This window comes from Lichenostomus cassidix, chromosome 10 (assembly GCF_008360975.1).
Source record: "Lichenostomus cassidix isolate B80296 chromosome 10, HeHo_3.0, whole genome shotgun sequence".
Taxonomy (NCBI): domain Eukaryota; kingdom Metazoa; phylum Chordata; class Aves; order Passeriformes; family Meliphagidae; genus Lichenostomus; species Lichenostomus cassidix.
In genome coordinates this window covers 7,960,339-7,985,393 of record NC_139491.1, presented here as the reverse complement: position 1 = coordinate 7,985,393, position 25,055 = coordinate 7,960,339, and the positions used below count along the sequence as shown (strand labels likewise).

At 42.9% G+C, this 25,055-nt stretch overlaps 1 protein-coding gene across 1 annotated transcript; it reads left to right on the top strand.

The window, feature by feature from the left end:
• Nucleotides 1-520: 520 nt before the first annotated feature.
• On the top strand, nt 521-24,275 carry MTHFS (methenyltetrahydrofolate synthetase). Its single transcript, XM_085070457.1, has 3 exons — nt 521-770; nt 4,355-4,619; nt 22,976-24,275. Exons 1-3 carry the CDS (start codon nt 630-632, stop codon nt 23,197-23,199), a joined length of 630 nt encoding a protein of 209 aa, XP_084926583.1. The 5' UTR covers nt 521-629; the 3' UTR covers nt 23,200-24,275.
• The last annotated feature ends 780 nt before the right edge of the window (nt 24,276-25,055 follow it).

Genomic DNA, 25,055 nt, shown 5'->3' with positions numbered 1-25,055 from the left:
TCCTTGACAATCTCAGCATGGGCACAGGGCTTTCCTTGACAATCTCAGCATGGGCACAGGGCTCTCCTTGACCACCTCAGCCTCGGGCACAGGGCTCTCCTTGGCCACCTCAGCCTCGGGCACAGGGCTCTCCTTGGCCACCTCAGCATGGGCACAGGGCTCTCCTTGACCACCTCAGCCATGGGCACAGGGCTCTCCTTGGCCACCTCAGCATGGGCACAGGGCTCTCCTTGACCACCTCAGCATGGGCACAGGGCTCTCCATGGCCACCTCAGCATGGGCACAGGGCTCTCCTTGGCCACCTCAGCCTCGGGCACAGCGCTCTCCTTTACTCCTTCGCCCTCCCCCAGAGGGATGCCACAGGGATATGAAACTGTTCGGCAGACGGTGCTAAAATATCCCGCCGAAATGTACTTTCCCTTCCTGCAGCAAAATTAGAGAAGGGGAAATTCTCTGAGATCTGCGCCAGGCCGAAAAAAAAAAAAAAAGAAAGAAAGAAAGGTGGTATTGGCAAGGCTCTCCAGCACGGCGGGGCCGGTGCCACCCGGGCTCGGAGCTCGGAGCAGCAGCCGGGCGGTCCCAAGCCGCCCCGCGGCCCTGCCCGGCTCCCCGCCCGGCGCACTCGGCGCATGGAGCCGGCCGGGCAGGGCGAGGCGATGGCGGCGGCGCTGAGGGCGGCCAAGCGGCAGCTGCGGGGCGAGCTGCGGCAGCGGCTGCGGGCGCTCGGCGCGGCCGAGAAGCAGCGGCAGTCCCGCCTGCTCGGGCGAAAGGTGGGTGCGACACCCGGGCACGGCCCAGAGCCGGGCCCAGAGCTCGGCCGGGGCTTTCCAGGCCTCGCCGGTGACCGAAACCGTGACTCAGGGGCCCTTCCGCCGAGCGGGGCGAGCTCCGCCTCGGAGCCTCCCCGTGTGCTTCCGCGGCTGTGGCGGCGGCGGGGCAGGGACTGCTGAGAGCAGCGGCGGCGGCACGGCTGGAGCGGGGCGGGCTGGGGACACTGCTCCCGTGGGCGCTGGGGACACTTCTCCTGTGGGCGCTAGGGACACTGCTCCTGTGGGCGCTGGGGACACATCACCCCTGGAATGGTCATTACATTTCATCCTTGGGGCGCTGGGGACACTTCTCCTTTGGCGCGGTGGTCACATTTCACCCTTGGGGTTCTGGGAACAGTTATCCCTTGGAGTGGTGGTCACATTTCACCCTCGGGGTGTTGGAGACACTTCTCCCGAGGAGCAGTGGTCACACATCACCCCTGGAGTGGTGTTCACACTTCACCCATGGATCTGGGGGACAATGGGAACAAACTGCCCCACTCTCCACGGGTGTTTATCTCAGATACTTCACACCAGCCTGGCTCTGGCCATACATACAAAACCCAGCCACTGCATGATTTGGCCACTTGTTTTGTATGCTGTCTCTCCCTTCTGTATCCTGCAGCAGTGTTTTTTCCACACAATTTTATTTCTAATATAATTTTTGCACTCTAAAAGATATCAAGCAGGGTTTGCCTAACTGGTATCCTAGCACAGAGTGATATGGGTATGTACTTTTGAAATGTCCTGTTTGTGTTTGGATTACACAGTTTTTATATAGATGTATTTTATCATTTTAATAAACATAATAAAATTTTATTTTGCAGTCGCTGCATGTAATAGAGCACAGTCCTCATTTTTTTTGCAGCACCAGCGGGTACTTCTAGATGATCTACATTTATATGGTTATTTTCCTGCCAGAGGATCTCAAATCATTTTATAGACTTCATTTACTACTAATGTGTAGCCACTTCATGACTGGGATGTAGCAGCACAGAAACTTTAGCTTGTAGGAAGTTTAACTGGAACTCACATAACAGTTTTTTTTCATTGGGAATGCTTTTTAAAAACAAATATACACTGTCATGATAATGTATTTTAGTAATCATACATCCTAGACTTAAATCTCTCATTTTTTAGCAAATACTGGCATGTATAGTCTTCAAAAATTGAGTCCTCAGCAAACTTTTTAGCACCTAGCCGGTGTGGCACCAAATTTTTAGGAGCCCTCAGCCTTTGTCTAACTGCTGCTGATAAACTCAGCGACAGAGCACTCATTTCTTCTAGTGAGAGCACACTGAAAGGTACAGCTTTTGTTTTGCTTGAAAGAAGGCATCAGGAAATACGACATAAATTGATGTTATCTTGCCATTTAATAATCTGACACAAATTGAAAATCCTGAGCTTGCTGGATTACAGAGTGGCATTGTGCAAGTGGCAGAAAGTAGTCAGCTTTCTTCTGGGGGGTGGGTAATACAGCAGGTGCAGAAAAATTTTTGAAACAGCTGAGAAAATACTTGGAATGATATAAGGCCAAAAATGTAGCTTTGTAACATACATCAGTGCTTGCAGCTAATAAAAGTGAGCAGGTTATTTTATAACACCTCAGTAATATTTTTAGTAGTAAAATCTCATTTCAAAATAATCTTTAAATTCAAAATGAAATAGCTTCACAGGCTGACCTAGCCACCAGTATTTAATTAGCTCCTGGATGATTATTCTTTTTTAATGTTTGTGTTCATGATTAAAGTCATGCTATTTGCACGCTCTCATTCTGAAAAAAAATTGCCATCAGGCGGTGAACAAAGGGCAGATTATGTTTTTTAAGTGTGGAAATTTTTTGGTCTTCTCAGAAACTGCTGCGAGTCATAGCAGGAGCAGCTACACAATTCTGAGAACATCTTCCTGCTCACATGTGGGTTTACATCTTCAACCTCATTTTTTTTCCCCCCTATACAGCCTAATTAATGTGATACTGGATACATCAGAGCAGGTGGAACCTGTATGGTGCCCACAGCACACAGCTCCTCTCTGAAAGAGAGTTCAGTTTCTCAGTTTCTCTCTTCACCAAATCCATGAGAAGTTTTGGCTCTGGAGACCATCAACAACATGAGCCACAGCCATTTTCTGGAGTCTGCAGCTTGATTAAATAGTCTGCTCTTTGAAGCAAAAGCTGCCATGGAAATTCTGTTCTTTTCAGAGCTTAATCCCTTGGAGAAATCCATATGTAGGGTTGGGCAGATACAAAAGGAAATAAAATTACGTATTGAATTGTTAAGATGTTTCTGTTGAAAACACATCCACTATCCATGAAACCCATCCACTGTCGTTTAGTGTGGAGTGTTTCTTTTTTCCCCCTTTAAAAACTATATCCATCTTCTGAATATTTCACCTGGGTTTTTGACTGCTGCGGTGGGAAGAAAATAAAAAATGTAGGGAGAGCCAAATCTTCACATGGACATGGGCATTTGTATCTTAAAACAAGGCCAGGGCAAAGGCTAAAGCTCAGAAGAGTGAGTTACCCTGCAGTTATACAAACACTAAGCAGGAGATTTGGTGATCTGTGTTCTGTAGATACTAGAGAGTTTCTCAATCATCTGATATTTTTGACAGGTTTTTCTAACGGTAGAATAAGAGTAAATCACATTTAAATGAGTAGAAACACATGTATATTTGTTTTGTGCAGATGCAAGTGACAAAATATATAACATTCTAGAGAATGAGAAGACAAGCTTTTAAAAGCCTCCTTTCAAATTTTAATGTGGAATGCAGTCTGGAATGGGTAGAGACAAGTGAGGTATGACTTTGCTAACACTTTTTCACCATATAAGCATTTTTTATTTTCCCTCCTATATTCAGTCTTTTATAAGCCCAGCACAGAATCTCATGAAAAGCCAAAAAAATGCCAAGCCCATCTTTCCTTCAAGCTCTGAAAAATGTGCAGTAATAAGATCACCTATTAGAAGCAGGTGATGTTTGAAGTCATATATCTCAACTTGCTGCAGGGAAGACATTCAGGTTAACAAAAGAAAGAGGGACCTGTCTTGGAAGACTTTGTGCTCCACAGTCATCTGCTCTGATGCTAATTTTCCTTTGAGTTATTACCATTGAGGTGCTTCTCGTTCTGCCTAGGCCTGGATGAGAGATGCAGCCTGTGAAAAGGGATGCTAAACCCTCCTGGCTTGCATAAGCTGGCAGTTCTGGCCTGCTGTATCATTCTGCAGTGATGGGCATTTGAGGATGTCTGCACTGTATGGCACAGCTATTTAGGGGATTGGAAGATTGTCTCAAAAATTGTATTTTCCTGGCCCACAGCTGTATTGTGGTGTTTTGTTCACTAGATGCAAAAATTTGCCTATTTTGATTTTGCTGATGGTAGAAATGTTGGAGTAGCAAACAAAGTCAGTTTATTCTGTTTATGATGCATCAAAGTTTGTATCCCTACTCTTTTCAATGAATATTTTGCTCCAGTTTTATGTTAAATTAAAGTAACTTGATATTTCCAAAAACTTCTTGTAAACCAGTTGCGTCAATTTCCCATGTAGGTGATTGACCATCCCAAGTACCAAGAATCCAAAAGAATTGCAATCTTCCTGAGCATGCCAGATGAAGTCCAGACAGAAGAAATCATTAAGGACATTTTTAAGCAAGGCAAAGAGTGTTTCATCCCCCGTTACAAGCCTCAGAGCAATCACATGGACATGCTGAAGTTATCATCAGCTGAAGACATTTCTTCACTTGCTTTGACATCCTGGAATATTCTTCAGCCCAGTGATGATGACAGTGCAAGAGAGGAAGCTCTTGCTGGTGGTGAGTATTTTCGTCCTGCATTGTGAGGTTGTTGAGCAGGAGTAGCCTGGAAGCCAGTAGGAAATATCTGATAGCAAGAATGAAATGAAGTGTTACCCTTTCTTTTATGTATTGTGGAGAGATGCTCCTTTCTCTTGCCTGTTTTCCTCTACCCTGTGCCACCTCTGTGACATGCCAGCGGGGCAGGAACGAGAGTGCACTGATCCAGCTGAAAGAAAACTCAACACTCCAGATAAATCATCTTCCTGGTCTGATTCATGAACACCCTCAGCACAGTCTTGGCCAGCGTAACACAGGGGCTGGTAAAGGAGAGAGGGGCTCGCTGGGGGTCACTCAGGCTGCCACTGAAAGTCATGGGGATCCACAGGTTTAGGATGTACTCTGAGAGCTTTAGTTTGTGCTGCCTGAAAGCTTGGGAGCTTCTCAGGTGATTCCTGTAGGCTGAGAATTTTCTGAAATCTTTGATCCTGCGAGTTGTGCTGGATGGATGAATCACAGTGCTGATATGGAGCCTGCCCTTGTAGAACAGCTCTCTGGACTGAAGCCTTAGACTGAAAATAAAAGGACTTTCTTGTAGGCCTGCATGAATATTACAGTCTTTTCCAGCATTATCTCTCACATTTTTATTTTGATCTTCTAATGCTGTCTCAGACCCTGGATTCTTCATAGGGTTGAAAAGGTACAAGTTCATTAAGATCAAACTTGTGAATGTATGTTTTGATCCCCAAATAACCTCTCTCTTAACCTAAAATTCCCCAATTCCTACTTGTAAACAAGCTTATTTTTTGTGTCTTTGCATTCATTATTTGCATTCTTTTTGTGAACACTTTAATATCTTCCTGAAACATCTGCAGAAACATTTAATCTTATTAATGAAAAACTCATGTTGAAGTCGTGCTTGAAACCTCAGTCTGGAAAGATTTTCCCTAGGTTGAAATTCACTATGCAGCTTCCACATCTCACACACTTGCCAGCTTTTTAGTGCTTGATAAAGGAACATAACATTTCTATGACTCTGTTTGATTGAACTTGGGCTTGTATTTGCTTTGGGATGCCAATGTACTTTCCCAGAACACTTCACTGTGTTTGTTTCTCTTTTATTTTCAATCATTACCTCTCTCCTAACTCAGAATCCTTTCTGTGTCTACATTTTAGCTAGCAAGGGATTTCACTGCTTCATGCAATCATCTTCTTTGCATTTAATATTTACCACTGTTTGTCATTTTTCTAATGTTTGTCAAAAATTGTGTATATTGGTGGGATTAAGGGACTTTCAAAGGTAACCTACAAAAATATCCAGAGTTCTGTTGACTGAGCTTGGCTCAGGCACTCTGAACAAGCTTTGGTACTACTGGTGAGCTCCTGTTAATTGAAGTTAATAAGTCTGTTGCAGAGATCACAAGAGTAAACACACAATTTTAGGTATGATGGGAGCAAGGACTTCCAGGTATATTGTGCACTGAGATATACCTGGATGTCAAGCAGTGCAGATGGGGGAAGAAAGGAACACTCTTTGGTACCTGGCTGCTTCTGGATCTTCTTCTTCCTTCTCTGTACCAGGGTATAGGCAGAGAGAAATGCCAAAAGAGCTCCTGCACTCTGCAGAGAGATGCCAAGAGACCAGTTGTAAGAACTGATGTATGTCCATGTCAGTTGTTCTGCCTGAAACTCAATTTTAGTCTGTTTGTACTGTTTGTATAGTAATTTTGGAATAATGCCATTTGTATTGGAAGTCAGACCTTGGTCCTTTATCCTCGAGCAGTTTTGGTAAATTAGAGGATAAGTTTAGGGTTTTTCCACTGTTGTATAATCAGATGCACACTCCTAATTTGTCCCCACAGAAACACACTTCATCTCAATATGTCTTTATATTCCTTTTGCTATATTTTTTGTCAGTTATTATATTTTTTTAACTTTGGTACATTTGCGGGAATGCAAATTGCCTTGCTGCTACATCCATCCTCCATTGTTGGAATTACACATGGATGGCACATTTATCTCAGAGATGTTATCAAATACTTTGGTGATCTGAGGCGTTTACATTGTTATAAGGAGATAACATGGTGTTACATTAGTAATGTTCCCATTGCTGGCATAAATTACTATGTAATTTCCAAGAAATAGCCTGCAGGTACATAAATAAGCCATGTCATTTCTGAGTGTATTCATTTTGCATGACAAAAAGCTTAAATTCACACTGTCCTTAAAACTTCAGCCATGGTTACTGCTAAGAATAGCTCAAATCTAAGACTGGGTATGATTTTTCCATAGTTTCCCAGTCTTTGGTAGCACTCATGGGCAGTGTTGAATAGATAGGAACCCCTCCTTTTGGAGCTGATCCTTTTTACTGTTGGACCAGGATTTACCTGTTTTCATCTTGGCAGTAGTCACGTTACACTGTGTTGGCATAAACAAAGATCATTGCTTCTGTGGTAGGAGAAAGTCTGTCATCTTCTCTACCATGTGTGGGTGACTAATTGGCATATGAAAAGTTGCTTTCTTTAGGCTAAATGGACACAACAACAGAAAGAACAAAGGCGGAAGAATTTCAGGTATTTTGGAGTAGGCAAGTGTGTAGGTGTATGACTTGGTTCATTTCCAGCTATACCTGTTGGAAAGACTTAGACAACTTCTGGGGGAAGCCAGTGGTACATTTTCTTAAAAGGAACCAATTCCTATTTGTATCCTTGCATATCAGAAGGATAAATATGCACTGGTATTGGGTTTTGCCCAAGGTAATACTGCTGATGAAAGTCCAGGCAGGTTGCAGTATTTGTTTACAGAAGTGTAGATACCTTGCACAACTTTGGAAGGAGTAAATCAGATAAAACTGTACTCCCTGTTTGCTTTTTATCACTACTCCTACAGAAGTTTAAAGAACACTTTGCCAGCAGCTTCGGTTTCAGTGTGGTTTAGGGAGGCGTTGTGATTCACTGAGCTGGACATGGGTTTCCTCATTTGTAATGTTATTTATCATTACTTAAACCTGCTCTGAGAACTATGGGGGAAAAGCTAAGTTACTCATCTGAAAAACAGATTATTCTTACAAGGACACAAAAAGAAAAAAAAGACTGGGTTGAGTATTTCCATATGGTAAAATTCTTGGAGGTTTCTTTGAAGGGGAAGCAGGTGGCCAGGAATCTCAGCTGGAAGGCTTGGATCTGAGCAAATATGCTTAACTGTTCATAACTGAACTACTGACTAGTAGTTTAAGGCGTGCAATAAATTATAAACAGCTTATCTAACATTGACCTGCATGATAGAGAGAGGGGCTTTGGCCTAAGTATTTTTCTTGGCCAAAATATCAAGTGTTATTAGAAATTATGGCTTTGAATCTGCTTACTCTAATGGATTGGGACGTGCTTTTCTAAGAAATGCAAGAAATTGGATTATGTGTACAAACTTAATTCAGCCTCTTAATCTCTGTCAGTTCTGCCCTGGTGTCAAAGTACATTATTACACAGTCCTTGTCCCTCAGATGTGGATTGCCTCAAAGATGAACCCAGATGAAATGGTCTGGGCTCTTTCAAAGAGACACAAGATGAACACTGCTTGCTCTTAATGATTGCTGCTAACAAGAACCTGCTCAGTCATTTGCTTTCTTCCTGCTCAGGTTAGAGCTGCAGGCCTCTTTACTTCACATTATTCGAACTTCAGGATGGAGGTGGAGATCTTCATTTCTGTATGGGTTCTTCATCACTACCCTGTTCAATGTTACAGATACTAAGTGGTATGTGCTGATGGAGGAACAGCAGAGGCTCAGGATCCTGTTGCAGCCTGAGTTGTGCAGAGGAGCTGCCCCCAGTGAATACAGACTCTTTTGTTTGTTTTTCCAACATAAAGTTTTCTTCTCTGTTCCTCCAAAACAATAATTTCCCAGATTTGTCTCAGCCTTGGTCTAGACCTCCTTTTCCAAGCTTTAATTTCTCTACCACCATAATGTGCCTTTCAGTTTCTCTGCTCTTTCCCTGGCCTCTCTGAAAGTCCCTCCTCCAGTGTCCTTCTCTGGCCTTTCTCACCGTGTTCCCCACTTCTCCTGCTCTCAGTCCCAGCCTGTCATTTCAGGGGCAGCTGGGCCAACATAAATAGCTTGTCCCTGCCAAAAGGGAGGAGATCATGTGCTTTGTCTTCTTTCACTTGTCTGCTTCCAGACATACAAGATTCCCTGTCCCAATTTACTCATTTCCTTCCCCACTGTGCTGGCTTCTTTCTCTTTTTCGTTGGCTTAGAAGAACTTCACTGTTTAATAGTACTTTTTGTACTAAACAGTACAAAAAACATAGTTTTGCAATTGTTTCTTTTGGGCAGTGCTGGATTAAATAAGCTGCTGCCCTTTCTCCTCCTCTTGGTCCCCACCCCTCCTCTCCTGTGCCAGCACAGATGGCCCTGCAGCCACATTGGGAGCTATACTGGGAAACCAGTCTTGGTTAGAAGCAATCCAGCACCAGCAGAAGTCTCTTCTCAGGGCCACACACAGATTTGGATTGATTCAACTGAAGGGCTGGTAGGAAGCTGACGATGAGGGGTTGTGAAAATGGCTGTCGTGCCAAAAAAAAGTCTCAGTGAAACTTCAGTCATCATTTCCTTCCATGTTTCAGTTCCCAGTCTTGCCCCAGTCGGCAGGAATAGGAGCAGCCAGTGAAATGAAAGTCCTTCGGAGTCCTCGCAGCTGGGACAGGTCTGGCAGGAGGAGCTGAGCCTGCAGCTCCATGCTGGCTGGTTGTGCACCAATACCAGCTTGTGGAGCTTTGTCTCCTTGTGTTTTCAGCCTTTTCCTGCCTCTTTCTGGGGAGCTGCATCAACTTGCTGCTCTGGATGAAGAGTATTTTCCTCCTTTCCCCTACCCTGTTTTTCCTGGGATTTTTTGAACCCTGAGTGAATCCAGTTTACCATGTGGCCACATCAGTGCAATGTGTGTGGGGAGGAGGGAGTGAGTAGCCAGGATAGAGGGAACAGCCCCTTTTTTGGGTATTTTTTATTTTTTTCCCTAGCTTTGTTCCTGAAAACCAACGAGCCATTTTGCAGGAATAAAACAATAAAACAAACAACAGACATAACCTCCCTGCCCCTATCTCATTTTGGCATAAGTACCAAAGCTGAAAAATGTCAGCATTTGACAATATAGCATCTTATATGTAATGGGGAATGTGAATTATCTGCGACTACTCTTGTAGAGCATAATGCATTTTTGCTTCAAGAAATGAATGTATTAAGAACTTCAGTTGTATTTTGTAATTTAGTTTGGAGACTTCTGGCATTTTCAGCACTGAAAACTTCAGGGGCCTACTGATCACAGCATTTGTGTTGTACCTTCAAGATAATTAGTGAAATATTAACTAGATAATCTATGCTTTCAATAACAGTAAAATATTTATTATGAATAATAAAGACCCGAATTTGAAACAAAGTGAGGATATACTAACATATGTCTAGCAGCAACTTCTTGCGGCTTTGTTTTCATATAACCTTTTAAATGTTGGCTTTTAAGGTTAAGGGAGTTTTATCTTTCTGCCCTTTCAACTTCCAGCACACTGTGAGACTTGCTGTAGCATAAATTACAACAACCTGCTGGTAGCAGAGACAGACAGGGACAGCTTACCTGTGTGGCTGTATTTGGTTTATGAGGGCTGCTTATGCCAGGGAATGTGATCCTCTTGGAAGGAAAATTCTGGCTACCTCTAGGCTACAGTTCCAAACCTCCAATTATTCCTGAGTGACCATTAACCCTATTTGAAGCTTTGTCATTGGGATTTGCCCTGCAGAGGCATTTTTGTCTGCAGAAACTCTTTTTCACCTGTCTTTAAATTCCTGCTATTTATTCATGCATTCGAAGTTTCTGCATTTGCTGCCAGGACTGATAGCCTTGTGATGCCATCAGTATTCTCAGTTATTCCAAATTTTAGCACAGTTCTTCAGAAGTGTGACTGAATTGATGGCAGCACAGTCTTAAGAGGAATAGGTTTGACTTAGAACTGCAAAATAAAATGGGATTTTAAAAAAGGATAATGGGTTCCTTCCCCACCAACCCCCAAAAAATGGACTAGAAGTGAGAGGGTTTTGAAAGATGAGGAACATTAGAGTTTGGAAATAAAAAACACTGTGAGGAGAAAAGGCTATGGCTTGAACCATAGGGAAGGTCTAATATGCTACTTCAGCTGCATTAGATGTTGTACATCTGTCCATGAAGGCATAACAGGACCATACAAAATTATGCTAATCTTTCTGTAAAAAGATGGGTGGTAAATAATGCTCAGAGGTGACTGTGAATATTTAAATGAACTATATGCAGATAGGAATGTATCTGGAAAAAATGAAATATGGGTACGTGAAAAGCAGAGATGTTAAATGTTTTTGCTTAGGAAAAAAAAACCGAAAAAAAAAATACCCCAAACAAGATTGTAAAGTGATTGAAGGTACTATTAGATTTTCTTTTCCTCTGGGAGACTTGATTAAAACTTGCAGTACAAAATATGTCAAGGGATGGATTATAATTTAAAATCTTTTTACACTGGTCATAAAAAGAAAACCTAAGAGCATGGCACAATACAAAATTGAAAATCGAGGCTTAGCTGCTAATGTAATTTATTTTTTAATGAAATGATTTAAAGTTTGGAATGAACTTCTGTTTGGAGACAATGATCCATAGTATTTTTGATATGCAAAAGGAGAACAAAATTCAGTGCAAGTGAGGCATTAACATTCTGGTCATGAATCTTCCTGTGGAGAGAGGATCCTTCCCCTCCCAGTGCAGGATCTGGACATGCAATACAGCATTGCATGTTTTACAAGAGTCAGGAAATCTCACAACTTGTAGCTGTGTAGCAATAACTGAAGTATCTTCCTACTTCTGCAGCTGCAGTCCCCAGCTTATCCCCTTACAAACAGGTTCTGGTTTCTCTTTCCAGCAGGCATTTGGAGCTTTCCTCTAAGCATCTAATTTTATTTGTATTAAGCCTTTGGCTCTGCTGCCTTCTGACAGCTGTGAGTTGTACTGGTTAGTTAGTTGTAATGTGAAATATTATGTTCCTTATTATGTTAATGTTATATTATGTTCCTGCGGTGTGTGAAATATTATGTTCCTTGTATTCATATTAAATTTGCTGCTTTCAGTTCAAGGGACACTTCATTTTTTCCATGATGAGAAGTAAATAAGGATGTTTGATTTACTTTCTTTTTGTTATTCATTGTTTAGTTACACCTGTGCTATATCTATTGTATTCTTTTCTATCAGACTTAGACTGTTTTATTTTTCTTGTAGAAAAGCATTTCTAGTACTGTAGGAGTTCCAGCCATTGCTCTTTCAACCTTTACAATCTCTCTGATGTTATTTTGGAAAAAAAAAAAAAAGATGCCTGAGAGAAATTTTATGTCCAGGTAAAGAAATACTGTGAAATACATGCAGTGGCACTGGAGATGCTAATTCTTCCTGTATATACCATAACACTGCTTTTTAAATCAGCTCACTGGTCAGATCTCTTCTTACTGGTTTCCCCACAGGTATGCCACAATGACACATCATTACAAAAGCGCCTGTTCCAGTAGTAAAAATCCATAAAATAATTTTATATTAATCCATCTAGCTTGTTCTTTAGCAGGTAGAGCTAGGAAAATGCTTTCTTGGAGAGAAAACATTTCAGCTGATAACAAGGTTGCCTCAGGGCTTTTCTGCATCCCAACCTTCAGCTGAAAGATGAAGACTTCAGACTCCATCCTGGCTCTGGGATTACTTTCGCCTGGAGCTGCAATGCTTCCCCTTGAGGTCTGCACCAGCTTCCAGAACTCTTTGGAACACCTTAATAATCAACACTCAGTTTGCTAGGTGAAGTGAAGGCAGACACTTTTAGCTGAGTTTCTCCCAGTGCTTCTGTTCAGGAACAGGTACGACACAGTTAGAGACACTTTTTTGGAAGGGCTTTTGAAAAAATGCTCTGAAATGCAAAAGTTCATGTGTTTTTTGGTGTTGTTTTATAATGCCCTTTGGTGTCCTTATGTCCTGAATGTCACTCGTGCAGACTAAACCATGAGCACCGTGTGGTTTAATTTTAATACCACCCATGCCAGGGTGTCCTGCAGTGAACCTGAAAGGCTGAGAGCTCTGGAACACTACAGCTTTTTGCTTTCATAAAGTTCATTAAGGCTTTAAAAGAGTGTTTTTCCTTGTAATCATCTTAAGTGTTACATCCATGTTTGCCTTCTTGAAGAAAACTCATCAAAACAACTGAAAAGATTACTTCTGCTGTAATCAATTGAAGTTTGAAGAGAAGGGAAAGCAACATGGGCAAGGGCCTTGAAGTCACTGCAAGTGACTCTCAAGGGTTTTGTTTCAAAGAAGGCTAATTTTGCTCCAGTGAGTGTGAACAGTAGCATTGTCTTTTTTTTTTTAATACTGTTTCCTAGAGACAGGAGTCTTTGAAAGGCAGATGTGAGATTCGTTTCTGGAGTGTGGCAGGAGTCTGTACAACGACTCATGCAGAGGAAATGCCAATGTGCAAGTATCTCTGGCTGCAGTAATTAATCCAAACAGACATCTTTGTCTCCCTTTATTTTCATTCTTTGGAAAGGAAGACGCAGCATCAAATTCATCTCAGTGCCTTTGTGCACATAAGCTGGGAAGCAGGAGAGGAAGGTTTTTCCTGCTGCCCACCTGTGCAGGGAATGTGGGTTGGAGATGTGGTTTGGTGAGGCAGCTGAACTCTCCTTGCAGCTGGCTGGTGCCAGGAGGGACAGTCCTGCTGCCTTTTCTTGTGCCCAGCTCTGTGCTCCCCTCATCCCCTCCTCCCAGGTACCATCTCTGGTACTTGCTGCTGAGCAATTTCAGCTCATGAATCTGGCAGAAAAATTGTGACTTTTTTCTTTTCTTTTTCCTAGGGTTGGTGTTCTGCCAGCTTAGTGGGCTATTAAATCAGGTCAGCACTTTTCCAGCTACAAAAGATTTGTTTTTCTGGCACAGTTAATCCCCGCTGGTTTTGCTGAGATTCAAAATACACAGTCATTCCCCTGGATGGTGGGAAACTCCTTGGACTGGCCCAGAGCCACTGGCTTTCAGGGAGCAGGAGACTCGTGCTGCTGTTTCGTGGTGTAAGGATAGCTCTGGATCTTCATGTTCAGCATCATGCTGAACTCAGTCCCTCCTTGGGCTGGCTGGTGTGCATGTGAGATGGGAATGAGTTTTTGGGGTGTAGATGAGGGCAAATTCCTGTCCAGGAGTGACATGAAGCCTTTTGCCGGCAGGTGTCAGCATTCCATACATTTACCATGGAGCATTGGTGTCATTTCAGCTCTTTTCCTATAATGAAAATCTCATCCAGGCGTTGTACTCACACACACAGGAGAGCAAATGCTTCAGCCTAATTTCCCACAAATATCAGGGATAGAAGTGAGGGAGGTATAGGATTCCAGGGACAGCCAGATTTTCTAAACTGTGCAAGCTTAAAAAGATAAAAGAAATCTTGTGATGGAAGAAGCAGGATTTCTCAGCTGTTGTGGTGTTAACACGTTTGACAGCAACTGTGAAGATGCCATCACCTCCCAGCCAGCTGACTCTGCATGTTCAGTAAACCCTGCCTGTAAGCAGCCTGATATTCCCATCAAGTGGTGTCACTCCTTACAGGAGCCAGGTTTACTCACTGACTTGGAAGTTGATGTCTTACCTGTTTATATTTCACAAACAATTCTGCGTATTTTATGATAGGCTATCTGCTGGATGAGTCAAAGGGTATTGGAAATATTGATAGTGATGCATAAAGTATTGAGAAAACCCCAGATGATTCACCTCTGTCATATTTTGACTTAAAAATACCCCAGACAGAAGTATGCAAAAGAGGACCAAGAGTGAAGAAATGAAATAGTGCACATGCACGTGTATCCAGTGGGAGTATTTAAATGAGTGCTCAGGCCAACACTATGGAAGTGTAGCTGATAAGACCACAAAGAATTTCACATAAAAACATGTGAAGATACACAAAGATCCTTGTGTTTTAGGCTGCAGCAGTATCCCCACATAAACAGTTCAAGCATCAATGCCTTGTGAGTTTCTCTAAAGGAACAGATTTGCAGTCAGCATTTGCTGATTTAACAAGATATGTTGATGCGCTGTAAAGTGGCTCTAATGCCATTTCTCCTCTCTTTGGAATTGCTCCTTGGTACATCTGGTTTCAGAGGATTTTTGTGGTTTGAAATCACAGGAGAATCCAGGTGCAAGCCTTGGAACCAAACATTTTTGATTGCTCCTGTTTTCCCAATCAGACTGTGCTCACATATATGAATATCAGAAACAAATTAAGTCATTTTTCACAGACTGATAACTGAGCAGTCCTAAGCTATTTTTTCCTTTACTCTGAATTTGAAAAACCAGACATTTTGTGGGTGGCATTGAGTGATCATGTTTTATTTACAGAGCTTACGCAGGCTCGATGAATAATAGTGAAATAGAAAAGTACTTTTCAGATTTTCTTTTTGGTAGAACTCTGAAAATGAGACTCCAGTCCTCATCTTACTGTAAGTTAAACCTCAGGGGAAATGAGTGTGATGGTTATATCTTCACACAGCCTTTCCACATTGTGAAACCAGCTAGGAACACAAGTCTTAGCCTTGTACAGTCGCTTCTCTGGTGACACATGAAAGGGTATTTATCTGTGGAGCAAGATGGGTTTGTTTCAGCAGGGCTGACAAACTACAACTGCTGATGTGCAGTGCACTTGGCTTTTGAGATGCACTGGCACTAAACCTGCAAGATTTCAGTTTAAATGAATTCAAAATCAGAGGTATTTTCTTGAGCACAGCTCGGTAGCACAGGAGCTGATCGAGCAGCTTTATTATGTGTTTTTGAGGTTTAATAACGGGCGAGTGGCTGCCACTCAGTTGTTTTAAACCTTTATGACTGATGGCTATCATGTAGCTTCTCAGGGAGGCAGATAAATATTTTATTATGCTGTAGTTCAGCAGGGCAAGTGTGAACTGTGAAGACCAATGTTTCATGCTGACACAAAGCACTGACATGGATGAGTAGACAGATAAACGCTGAGTTGCTCGGCGCTTGTTTGTAGATTCTGCTGATGTTTCTATTTTCTGCAAAATATTTTATTGAAGTAATAACAGAAGCTGTCTCTGTCATGCCAGCGGCTGGGGCACCAGGATTGCAGAGGAGATAGTCTGCTTGGCATCTGTATGGCTGTAAAAGGTGGGTTATGGGTGTGCAAAATGTTCTTTAGAAGACAAAAGGAGACAAAACCTTCCCAGTGACTGCAATGCCAATATGCAAGAATGAAAATAAAGCAATTACCCCTGGTGTTAAGAGCATTTCTCCCTGGAGGACTTGAGGCCTTGAGGACCTCATGGTGTGTCCCATAGCAGGATGCGATGGATGGAACCTGTGAGATTTGGATGTGATACTTTGATTTTTGATTCCTGTGCTGGGTAAAAGTGAATATCTCTCTGGCTCCTTCTAAAGCAGCATCCTGAGATGAGCTCAGTTGGTCAGAGCATGGTGGTAATGATGCCAAGGTTGTGGGTTCAATCCCTGTGTGGGCTGCTCACTGAAGAGTTGGACTCAATAATCCTTGTGAGTCTCTTCCAGCTCAGAATGTTCTGTGATTCTGTGACACCAGATGTCTGTGAATTGCTAGAAAACAGTCTGTCCTGCTGAAATGTTGTGGTACTGTACAATTAAAGGTCTTTCTGCAGGGGAAACACCTGGAGGAAAAGGTACTGACTGCAGTTCAAACGGAGCTGATTTTTCACTCAAATATGAAACACAATTTTTAGTCCTGTAAGGTAACTTTGTGATCTTAAAGAGGCTATGGTGTGAGCCCTAGAGGAGAGCTTTTTAGGAACAACCAACACTAAATATGTACATCATTCTTTTCAAACTCACATCAGTAATATGCAATATTTTTCATGTAGTTTCCGAGGATGAGGCAGAGGGGAGTCAATAGGGCAATGCCAGTTTAGAGCAACTGAGGATCAGATCCTTCACCTTGTAACTGGGGTTTCCAGGGAGATGAGAATCCATGCTGAGCTTCTGATACTGTATCATGTAAGCAAATAAGAATTGTCAGTTAAGAGTTTCTTTTAAAGGGATTATATTTGCATTTTAGCAGATTGGCTGGGGTCAAGGTAAGCAGTGTTGCTGTTTATGTCTGCAGTCCTCTGTATTGCTGGATGTGCACCTCATTGGGTTTGGATGAATGCCTTTTTTTCAAATGGCTGAGTTGCACAAAAGGTAATGTTTTTGTCTCCTTGGACATATAACAGTATCTGTCTTCTCCAGGGCTTTGTGAGGATAAAAGCTTGTTTCCTCTGGAAGCAATCCCAGCCCTTTGGGAGCCATGCACCTCGGTAGGGTCTGGACCATGTCTGTAGTGCACAGATCTGGCATTTCCCTTTTTGATCTTACACCAAGAGACGTGTAAGAGCAGAGATGCTGTGCTCGAAACCCAGGGCAGGTTTTTTCCAAAGGGCAGAAACCTTTTCATCTGGAAGGAAACCGTAAGTGTTAGTAACCTCAGGAGTGGTGCTGGGGCACCTACAGTGTTCTAGGAGAAGCCATAAAAGGGAAGGGATTTGTTTTGCTGCAGTGTAAGTGAAATACTTTTGTGGAGTTGTTTTCCCCGAGATCTGGTGATTAACTCAGACCACAGTGTTAGGTGCTATGTAAATACAGAGCAAGGTGCTGATCTGTGCCCTACAGAGTATGTGTTGAAAGCAAACACCTACCCAAAAGGCTTAACTATGCAAATGCTGATAGTAATTAAAGTTGCAGGAATGACTCTGTCATTAATTAGAAATTTCTGAGTTATTCCAATTCATTGGCTCATACCCTGTGTGTCACCAAGACTGATACTTGGATATTAGGATCAAGTGATTGAGTTATTTTTTTCCTCTGTGCCAGGGTAGCAGATACAGAGGCAGCAGGTGGTTACTGCACCTTTTTCATTCTGAAAAGTAAGGTTTTCCTGCAACAGGGTTTACCTTTTTAATCCGTTGTGGTCTTTGCTAGCTCAGAAAAGGACCAAAGTAAGTTTTCATTTCTTGTAATCAACGGCTTTCAATTACCTGTCAGCTCAGCAGTGGTTTTGCACAGATTTGATATTGTTTATGGTGTGCATAGCAACATGAACACTCCTTTCCTTTAAACAGAAAGCTGTTCTTGTCCTGGTTCTTCTGCTCCTGCACCTTACATAATCATTTACATCTGAGCAAAGCGAGGTGTGTGTGGAACAAAACCAACCACTGGAAAGCTCATTCTTGCCTGAGGTACCACACTGTGAGGATCCAGCCCTGCTTATGGGGATGGAGTAAACAATGCACAAACTTCTGTGCTCCAGGGGAAGCTCGAACTGCACAGCTGCTGCTGTGAGGAGCAGCAGTGACACGGAGCTGATCACTGTTGACCTCTTGTAGGCTCAGACGGCGTCTGTGCTGTGAGCATGGCTTGTGTGAGCACGTTGCCATTCTTCACAGGCGCACAGGAGTTGCTGCAGCTCGGCCTCTGCCCCATCCTCTGCCACTGCTTTTGAGGAGAGGATCAAAAGAGTCCTAGCTCCCACTTTGATGGGTCCCAGGCGCTTTGCTGTGCCCACAAAGCAAGTGGTAGCAAGGGCTGAGAAGTTGGGATGTCAGAGTATTTCAGTTTCAGCTTCCATTAGGAGTGTCAAGCTGTGCAGGGGAAGATGAGTGACCCCACACAGCGGGTGACAACGGGCTGGTGGAGCCTCTTCGAACCTGGGAGGAGAGAGGCCATGCTGGCTGCTCCTTCTGAGGGCAGAACAAGTCCCCAGCAGTCTTTACATGACCTGTATCTGTGCAGTTTGATGGACCCTTCTATAATTAGCCATTGTCAAGAACACTTCTGAAAATGCCGGCTGGCATTTCAAATGGGAACATCAGATTAAGGAGAAGAGAGGTAATGAGGTGCAAGGAGAAAATCCTTCCCTGGGGAACAAATCAAACCTGATACCATCATGAAAGGTAATGAGAAATGCACTGCCAAGCGGAGGTTCACTGCAGCTGCCTAGAGGAAACGAAACCGTGTATTCTTATTTAAAACACTGAGAGGGGATGCTAATGTTTTGGTCTGCTGGCTAAGTCAGGGCATGGGCAGCTTGCACACCTGCCTCTTGCATGTAGTTTTGCCACATGTTTCCTGAGTTCTTGGGCCAGTTATTTCCCTTCTGTGTGACATAAGGTATATCTACATTGATTTAAAGGAGTCAGTGCAAATGGAGCATAGCTGTACACCCTCAGGACAGGTTCAGAAGCTGTGACTGCATCTGCACTGCCAAACAGCACAGGGCTAAGCAGGAAAGTGAGTCCTGTCCACACAACACAGAACTTGGCCTCTCTTCTTTTGTCTGGAGGAGCCAGACGTGTACCCTTCTGTCTTTACTGCACATGGCAGTCTTGTCCCCTGGAGCAGTCATGGGTGTCACCTGGACCGCCAGTGCCAGCCACTGTGCTGACAATTAAGGTATTGACCACCTGTGATCCTGTAAATCAATTTGTTTTCTGGCTGTGCTGCATTTAGCAGTATAAATGAAGCCTGTGTGGCCGTGTCAGCATGTCTGTATGCCCACACTGATAGATAAGTCAGGGTGTATTATTTCACGCATGGTGCTACACAGTTGAAGGAACTGTAGCCACAAGAGCTTATGCCATAGATACTTTGAGTATGAGGTGACTGTCATCATAATTACTAGCCTTGCTGGTATACCCAGTAGCTTAAAGTGTGCAAGAGCCATGGATATTCTCTACATAGAAACCGGAACAAAATGTTGTTTGTGAAGGTGTTTTCAGCGTTTAGCAATTTGCAGACCACATGCAAGTTTTCCAGGAGAAGCATGGCTGACCTATAACAAAACCCTCTTTACTGCTTTCCTGGGCTCCTGACATGTGGTCACAGGACCCTTGGGGATCCAGGAGCCACCAGCTAATGTCTACAGACACATGGGAGGCAGTGGGCATTACAAGGAGAGGGGCAGATGTCGAATATGAGACTTCCCTATCATCTTCTGTGAGGCACTGAAACACCTGATGTGGTGTTTGGTGCTGAAGTACCTGCTCTGTCTTCTCAGGGATGAGGATTCCATTTCACCCAGGGGTCTGTAAGAGCAAGGGCAGCAGGACATGAGGACAGAGCCAGCCACAATCCTGAGTGGCAGACAGTAGTCCTGCAGGGCTGAAAGAGCTGGGGAGCATGGGGACCCCATGCCATGAGGGGCAAGATGTTCTTATCCTCAGCTGCCATCCTGTTGATGTACCCTCATTGCTGATAGCAATCGTATGTGTCTGCAATCTTGGTCTCATCTGTGTGTCACCTCTCTTCCTGTCACAGCTCTTCCCCCACACTGCCACAGACACCACAAGAGGTTTTGTTGCTCCCCAAGTTACGTGTCAGGAAACATTTAGTCTCTGCCATCCATTCTAGATCCTGATACAGGATTGGGGGCTAATGCTCCTTGAGCTGCCCTTGGGCTCCTTGCAGGGTTAGTTGTGTCATTTTTCTACCAAAAGTCTTGCACAACATTGTACTTAAATCTTGTGCAATGTGAGTTGCATGGATATCAGACAGCATGTTGTGAGTCAGAGCAAGGCAGTCAGTATTGCAGTGCTCCACAGAATAAAAATATAAGGGTAACTATTACAGTATTTACAGCATGATTTTTCATATTGAGATTTTCATAAGTTTGTTTGAATTCTTCAGCATAAAACCCCCATGATTATAGAGGAGCCAACTTGTTAAAAAAGTTTCTGTTTCTCCAGAGAACCCAGAAGAAAACAGTGCTTTAATACATCTAAATTCACTCAAGTGCGCCTGGTACTATCAGTAAAACTCTGTAGAAAATATATTTGTTCCCTTCACTGTTTTTGCCATTTCCCTCTTCCCCTAGTGTTTCCCCTGACTTGTCTTCTTTCTGTCTCTAACACAAATGTAAGGAGAAATGGCACCTTTTTGCTCTGCAGATTTGCCCCCTGTGTGCATTCTTCCTGCCAGCAGCAGACTGCAAATGTTTCCTGCTTTTTGTCTTGAGAGGCACCTGGAGTGAAAATGGCTGAAAACAGACTGTGAGGCAGAGTGTGTTTAGTTCTGTGCATCGTTACTGAGTGGTACTTACTGGTTTCTGGGCCACTTGAATACCTACACAAGGCTGATGTGAGGCAGGTTATGGGGAGAGTGAGTAGAAGTAACTTGGGGAGGATTTGACCTGCAGAATCTATTGCTGACCTTGCTGACCTGGCTGTTTTCTAGTCCTAGCCCATAGGCCTGACAACTGACTAAGAGCAGACTGAGGAGTTGTGATGTGATATGTCCAACATGATGCACATGGTGGTACCATGAAAATGGCATCTCTTTTCAGGGAGACCTCACTTCTGCCTTCAGGCCTCTTTTTCTCTGTGTTTGCCATTTGCTATTTCACTCGCTGTACTGTCCTGTGAGTCAGAAGTTGACTGCAGTGTGGTAAAACACCCCAATACTGTTTTGTTCCACCACTACTCTTCTGTGGTCTGTCCTTTGGCTAATTCCCTCCCCTTACTCCCCTGACCTCCTTACAAAAGCCATACTTCTTGACTGTATGATGCTGGATTTGCAAGATTGATGTTCTCTAAGCCTTTCACTCTGTGTTGCCTTGCATATTTTATATCAATGTTCTAATTAAGACATCGGATCATGATGGATGAGTGTTCATGTCAGTGACTCTTCTCTGAACAATGAATAGTGTAGGGAGGTCTCCAAGTGCCTGGGAAGTGTGTGCAAATGAGTTGGTCTTATGTGAACTGTTAACATGCTCTTCCAGGCAGAGTTTGGAGTTGATACGTGACCTCAGATGGGATTCCCTCTAAACTAAAAAACTCTACTTTGCTCTGGCTTTTCCAGTACATTGCTCCCACACATCTCCTTCAATGGTGGGCATCATCCCTCAGATAGATGTAGTAAAAGCAGCTCAGCCAAAAATGGCAGGAAAGAGTAGGTGTGGACATGGAAAAAGCAGAAAAATACCTGAGCAGGTCAGAGCTCTGGTGAAAGAGCAGAGGCTGGTCACAGAAAATCTGCTCAAGGCTAAGCACTGTTCCTGTAAGAAGGCAGAATCAGTGGACTGAGACTCTGTATTTGCTTTCTTTCCAGACTCATGCCAGCTGTCTTTTAGTCTGTGCTGCCCTTCTCTCCTTGAGTGTCTGTCTGCTACAGCAGCAAGAAATAAAAGACCTTCTTTGCATTGTGAAAGGCATAAGTGGGGATGTTCCTGGGTTCAGCAGTCAGCACCAGGCCAGTCCAGCTCATTTGTTTCGAGGATGTCCTTGCAAGACTTCTCACACTGAATGTAGCAGCCTTGCATAAGTGATGGGGGTGTGCATCAGGCTCTGTGCCTGGTGGTCACTCCTGGTGGCAGACGGTTTCAGTGATGTGAATCAGCTCCTGAAACAAGTGTGCAGCCAGGTGTAAACTGGAGCTGGCTCCCTGGCATGGTGCTGATCCACATCCCTTCACAGAGGATAAGCAAAGCAGGAAACTTGCCTTTTTATCTGGAGCAGGTTGGTGGGGGCATCTGTCAGGGTTTCACCAGCCAGTCCAGCTGATTAGCAGCTTATGCAGCTTCTTTCAGTTTTTTAGGTGATTTTGAGTTCCAATCAAGTGCAATCTCACAAGAATCCTGGAAGGAGGGCTACTGAGGGCAGGCAAGCAGAATGTCTGTGTGTGCTGCTGGAACAACAATGAAAATTGCTGGAGGCTGAGGAAGAAAATCCTTTGGGAGAAAAGGAACCTGGCATCACAAAGGGACAAGCCTTCAAATCTTCATCTTGATATAAGAGGGCAAAGACCCACTTTCAGAATATATTGTATTCGAGGCTTTTTGGTTTTGGAAGGTCGAGAGAAGGTTTGTGACATCTTACATTGGTGTCAAGAAGATGTCTCCCCTCTCTCTTACACATCTTCTTTTCATTCTTTTTTCCTTTTCTGTTTTTGTGTCTGATGTTGAAGTTCATTTTATTTTCTGATTCCTCCTGCATTTAATTTCCCTGAGTTCAGTCTCTGCCTGGATTTAGAGTCATAATCATTAGTATTTGGAAGTGTGGGGTTAAAATGATAAAATAAATTTGTTAAAATGTAAGGTGTTTTTTTCCATCTAGCTTTTCAAGATCTAATTATTTTTCAGCTGATCTTGTATGCAATTGATAAGATGAAAATGTAAATTTACGGGTTTAGTATTCAAAGTATTTTTCATGTGATCAAAGAAAGGAAAGCATTTTACAAAATATGCTTTCTTGCTTTCTTGCAAATGTCTGAAGTTATGTGGTTGTAGTCAAGCCATCAGGAAATCCACAGGGCATCCACTAATGCTTATTTCATTTTTCTACAGGAGGTCTTGACCTTATCTTCATGCCAGGCCTTGGGTTTGACAAAAAAGGCAACAGACTGGGAAGAGGGAAAGGATATTATGATACGTATCTTGAAAGATGTATGAAACATCCCCGTGGAAAGCCTTACACAATTGCTTTGGCTTTTAGAGAACAGATTTGTGAATCAGTGCCTGTGACAGAAAATGATGTTCCAATAGATGAAATCCTTTATGAAGACTGCTGAAAGTGTTTTGATAACCACCAAACTTCAGAGCAGCCAACCAAAGGTGTCAGATCCATCAATCATCTTTTTTTCAAATTGTCATATATCACTTGGGACCAATAAAAGACACTGTTTGTGTTTGGGGAAAAAACCTCAAAAAAACCCCAGTGTAACTGTGGAAATAGTAGTGAGGATTGTGTTGATTTGCTTCTAATTTGCAAATGTCTGGTGTGAATTCTTATTCTAGAATCAATAGAAACAAGAATGAGTGACTGTTTATTACAGTAAGGACCATTTCTTCTCATAATGTTTTTGCAGTACAAGCTTCTTGATACTTAACAGTTTTATTATTCCAGTTTAAAAGTGAACTCTCTAGTAATGACAGTTCTTGATCCATTCCAGAATCAGATAAAAGTTCTTACTACTCAAATAATGTGTGCATCCATGAGCAAAACAAGAAATTGATGGGCATGTCTTGAGTAAGCTGGGGAAAAATGGTGATGGGAAAAAAGCCTTAATTAATTTTTGTGTATGCAATAATTTTGACTGTTTACTTGGCTCTTTGCAGTTGTCTCAAAAAAAAAGGAAATACTTGTAAATAAAAAAAGGTTGATGTCCATAACTTTGGTATGTTCTTTTCTTTATCTGAGTACAAGATTGTAACGTAGTCTAAAATGTGGTCAATGAGTTCTCCATCTGGAGACAGCTCTTTTTTTTGGTAAAATAATATTTTAAATTATTTTAAGTTCTCTAAATGTGTACATAGGCCATTCATAATGTCCCAAAATACTGTGTGAAGCATGGGTGTTATGTTAAATGATAAAGAGATGCTGAGAATTGCAGAGAGCAGGTTTTATGGATGGAATAAATTTTTGGGTGGAAGGTTGGTTGTTCTCTGCTTCTCCAGACAATCATAGAAATCCAGAAGATAGTGAATTTCCTCTGTACACTGTCCTTGTATTACTAGGACACAATATTTCCAATTAGGATCAATCAAACCGTCAGAATTTTGTGTTTCTTCTTCAGTACAATTTCACCTTTTCTATGCATGTTTAACTCTTCCCTCAGTCAATAAATCTGTGTTTATTTTCACCAAACTACTCCGTGTCATCCTTAAAAAATCCATAAATTCTCGAGGACGAGCTGCAGAGTGGGATGACCTTAAGGCTTCCTCAACAATAACTGGTTTTGTGAACAAAACCATGCCTGCAGTACATCCAAACCTTTTCATCTCAGAGTCAGTATTTTATTCCCTTCTTCACTTCTGAACTTCCATTGGCATATGGAGAGCAACAAAACGAAACCATGGGGCAGGTTTTGCCTGTGGCAGGGCTGTTTCTAGGTTTGTCTGCAAAGCTGCTGGAGTTCACCTAGCACCTTAGGCTCAGCACTGTGCCATATGGCACAGCCTGCCACCAACATCAACAAAGCCACGCTGAAGCCAGCGCTTGTCACAGCAGAAACCTGGAACCTGCATCTGATACGTGTTTTAAATGCATTTATTAGGTCCAACAGTTTGCAGCCCTTTGGATTGGCTTTTGATCTTGCTGCCTGAACTTGGATTTATTCACTAGAATAAGGGCTGCTTGGCTTGTAGGTATTTCACTGTGGATGATACCTGGTGAACAACTGTGTGCAGAAAGGTCAGCATATGGGCAAGAGGCTTCAGAGCCAGAACAAGCAGCTGCACAGAAACAAAGGGTTGAGAGACAAGGACTTGGTTTTGTTGTGTGAGAGTTCAAAATGGGGTGGGGGGGAATGAAAAGCAAGATTTTGGATGCAAAATACAGGCTGCCACCCAGCACAGCCACAGATAGGCACTGAGCTTTGTCCTTGTGGGCTCACTGGAGTTGCTGGAACTAATTGGTGTAGAAAAA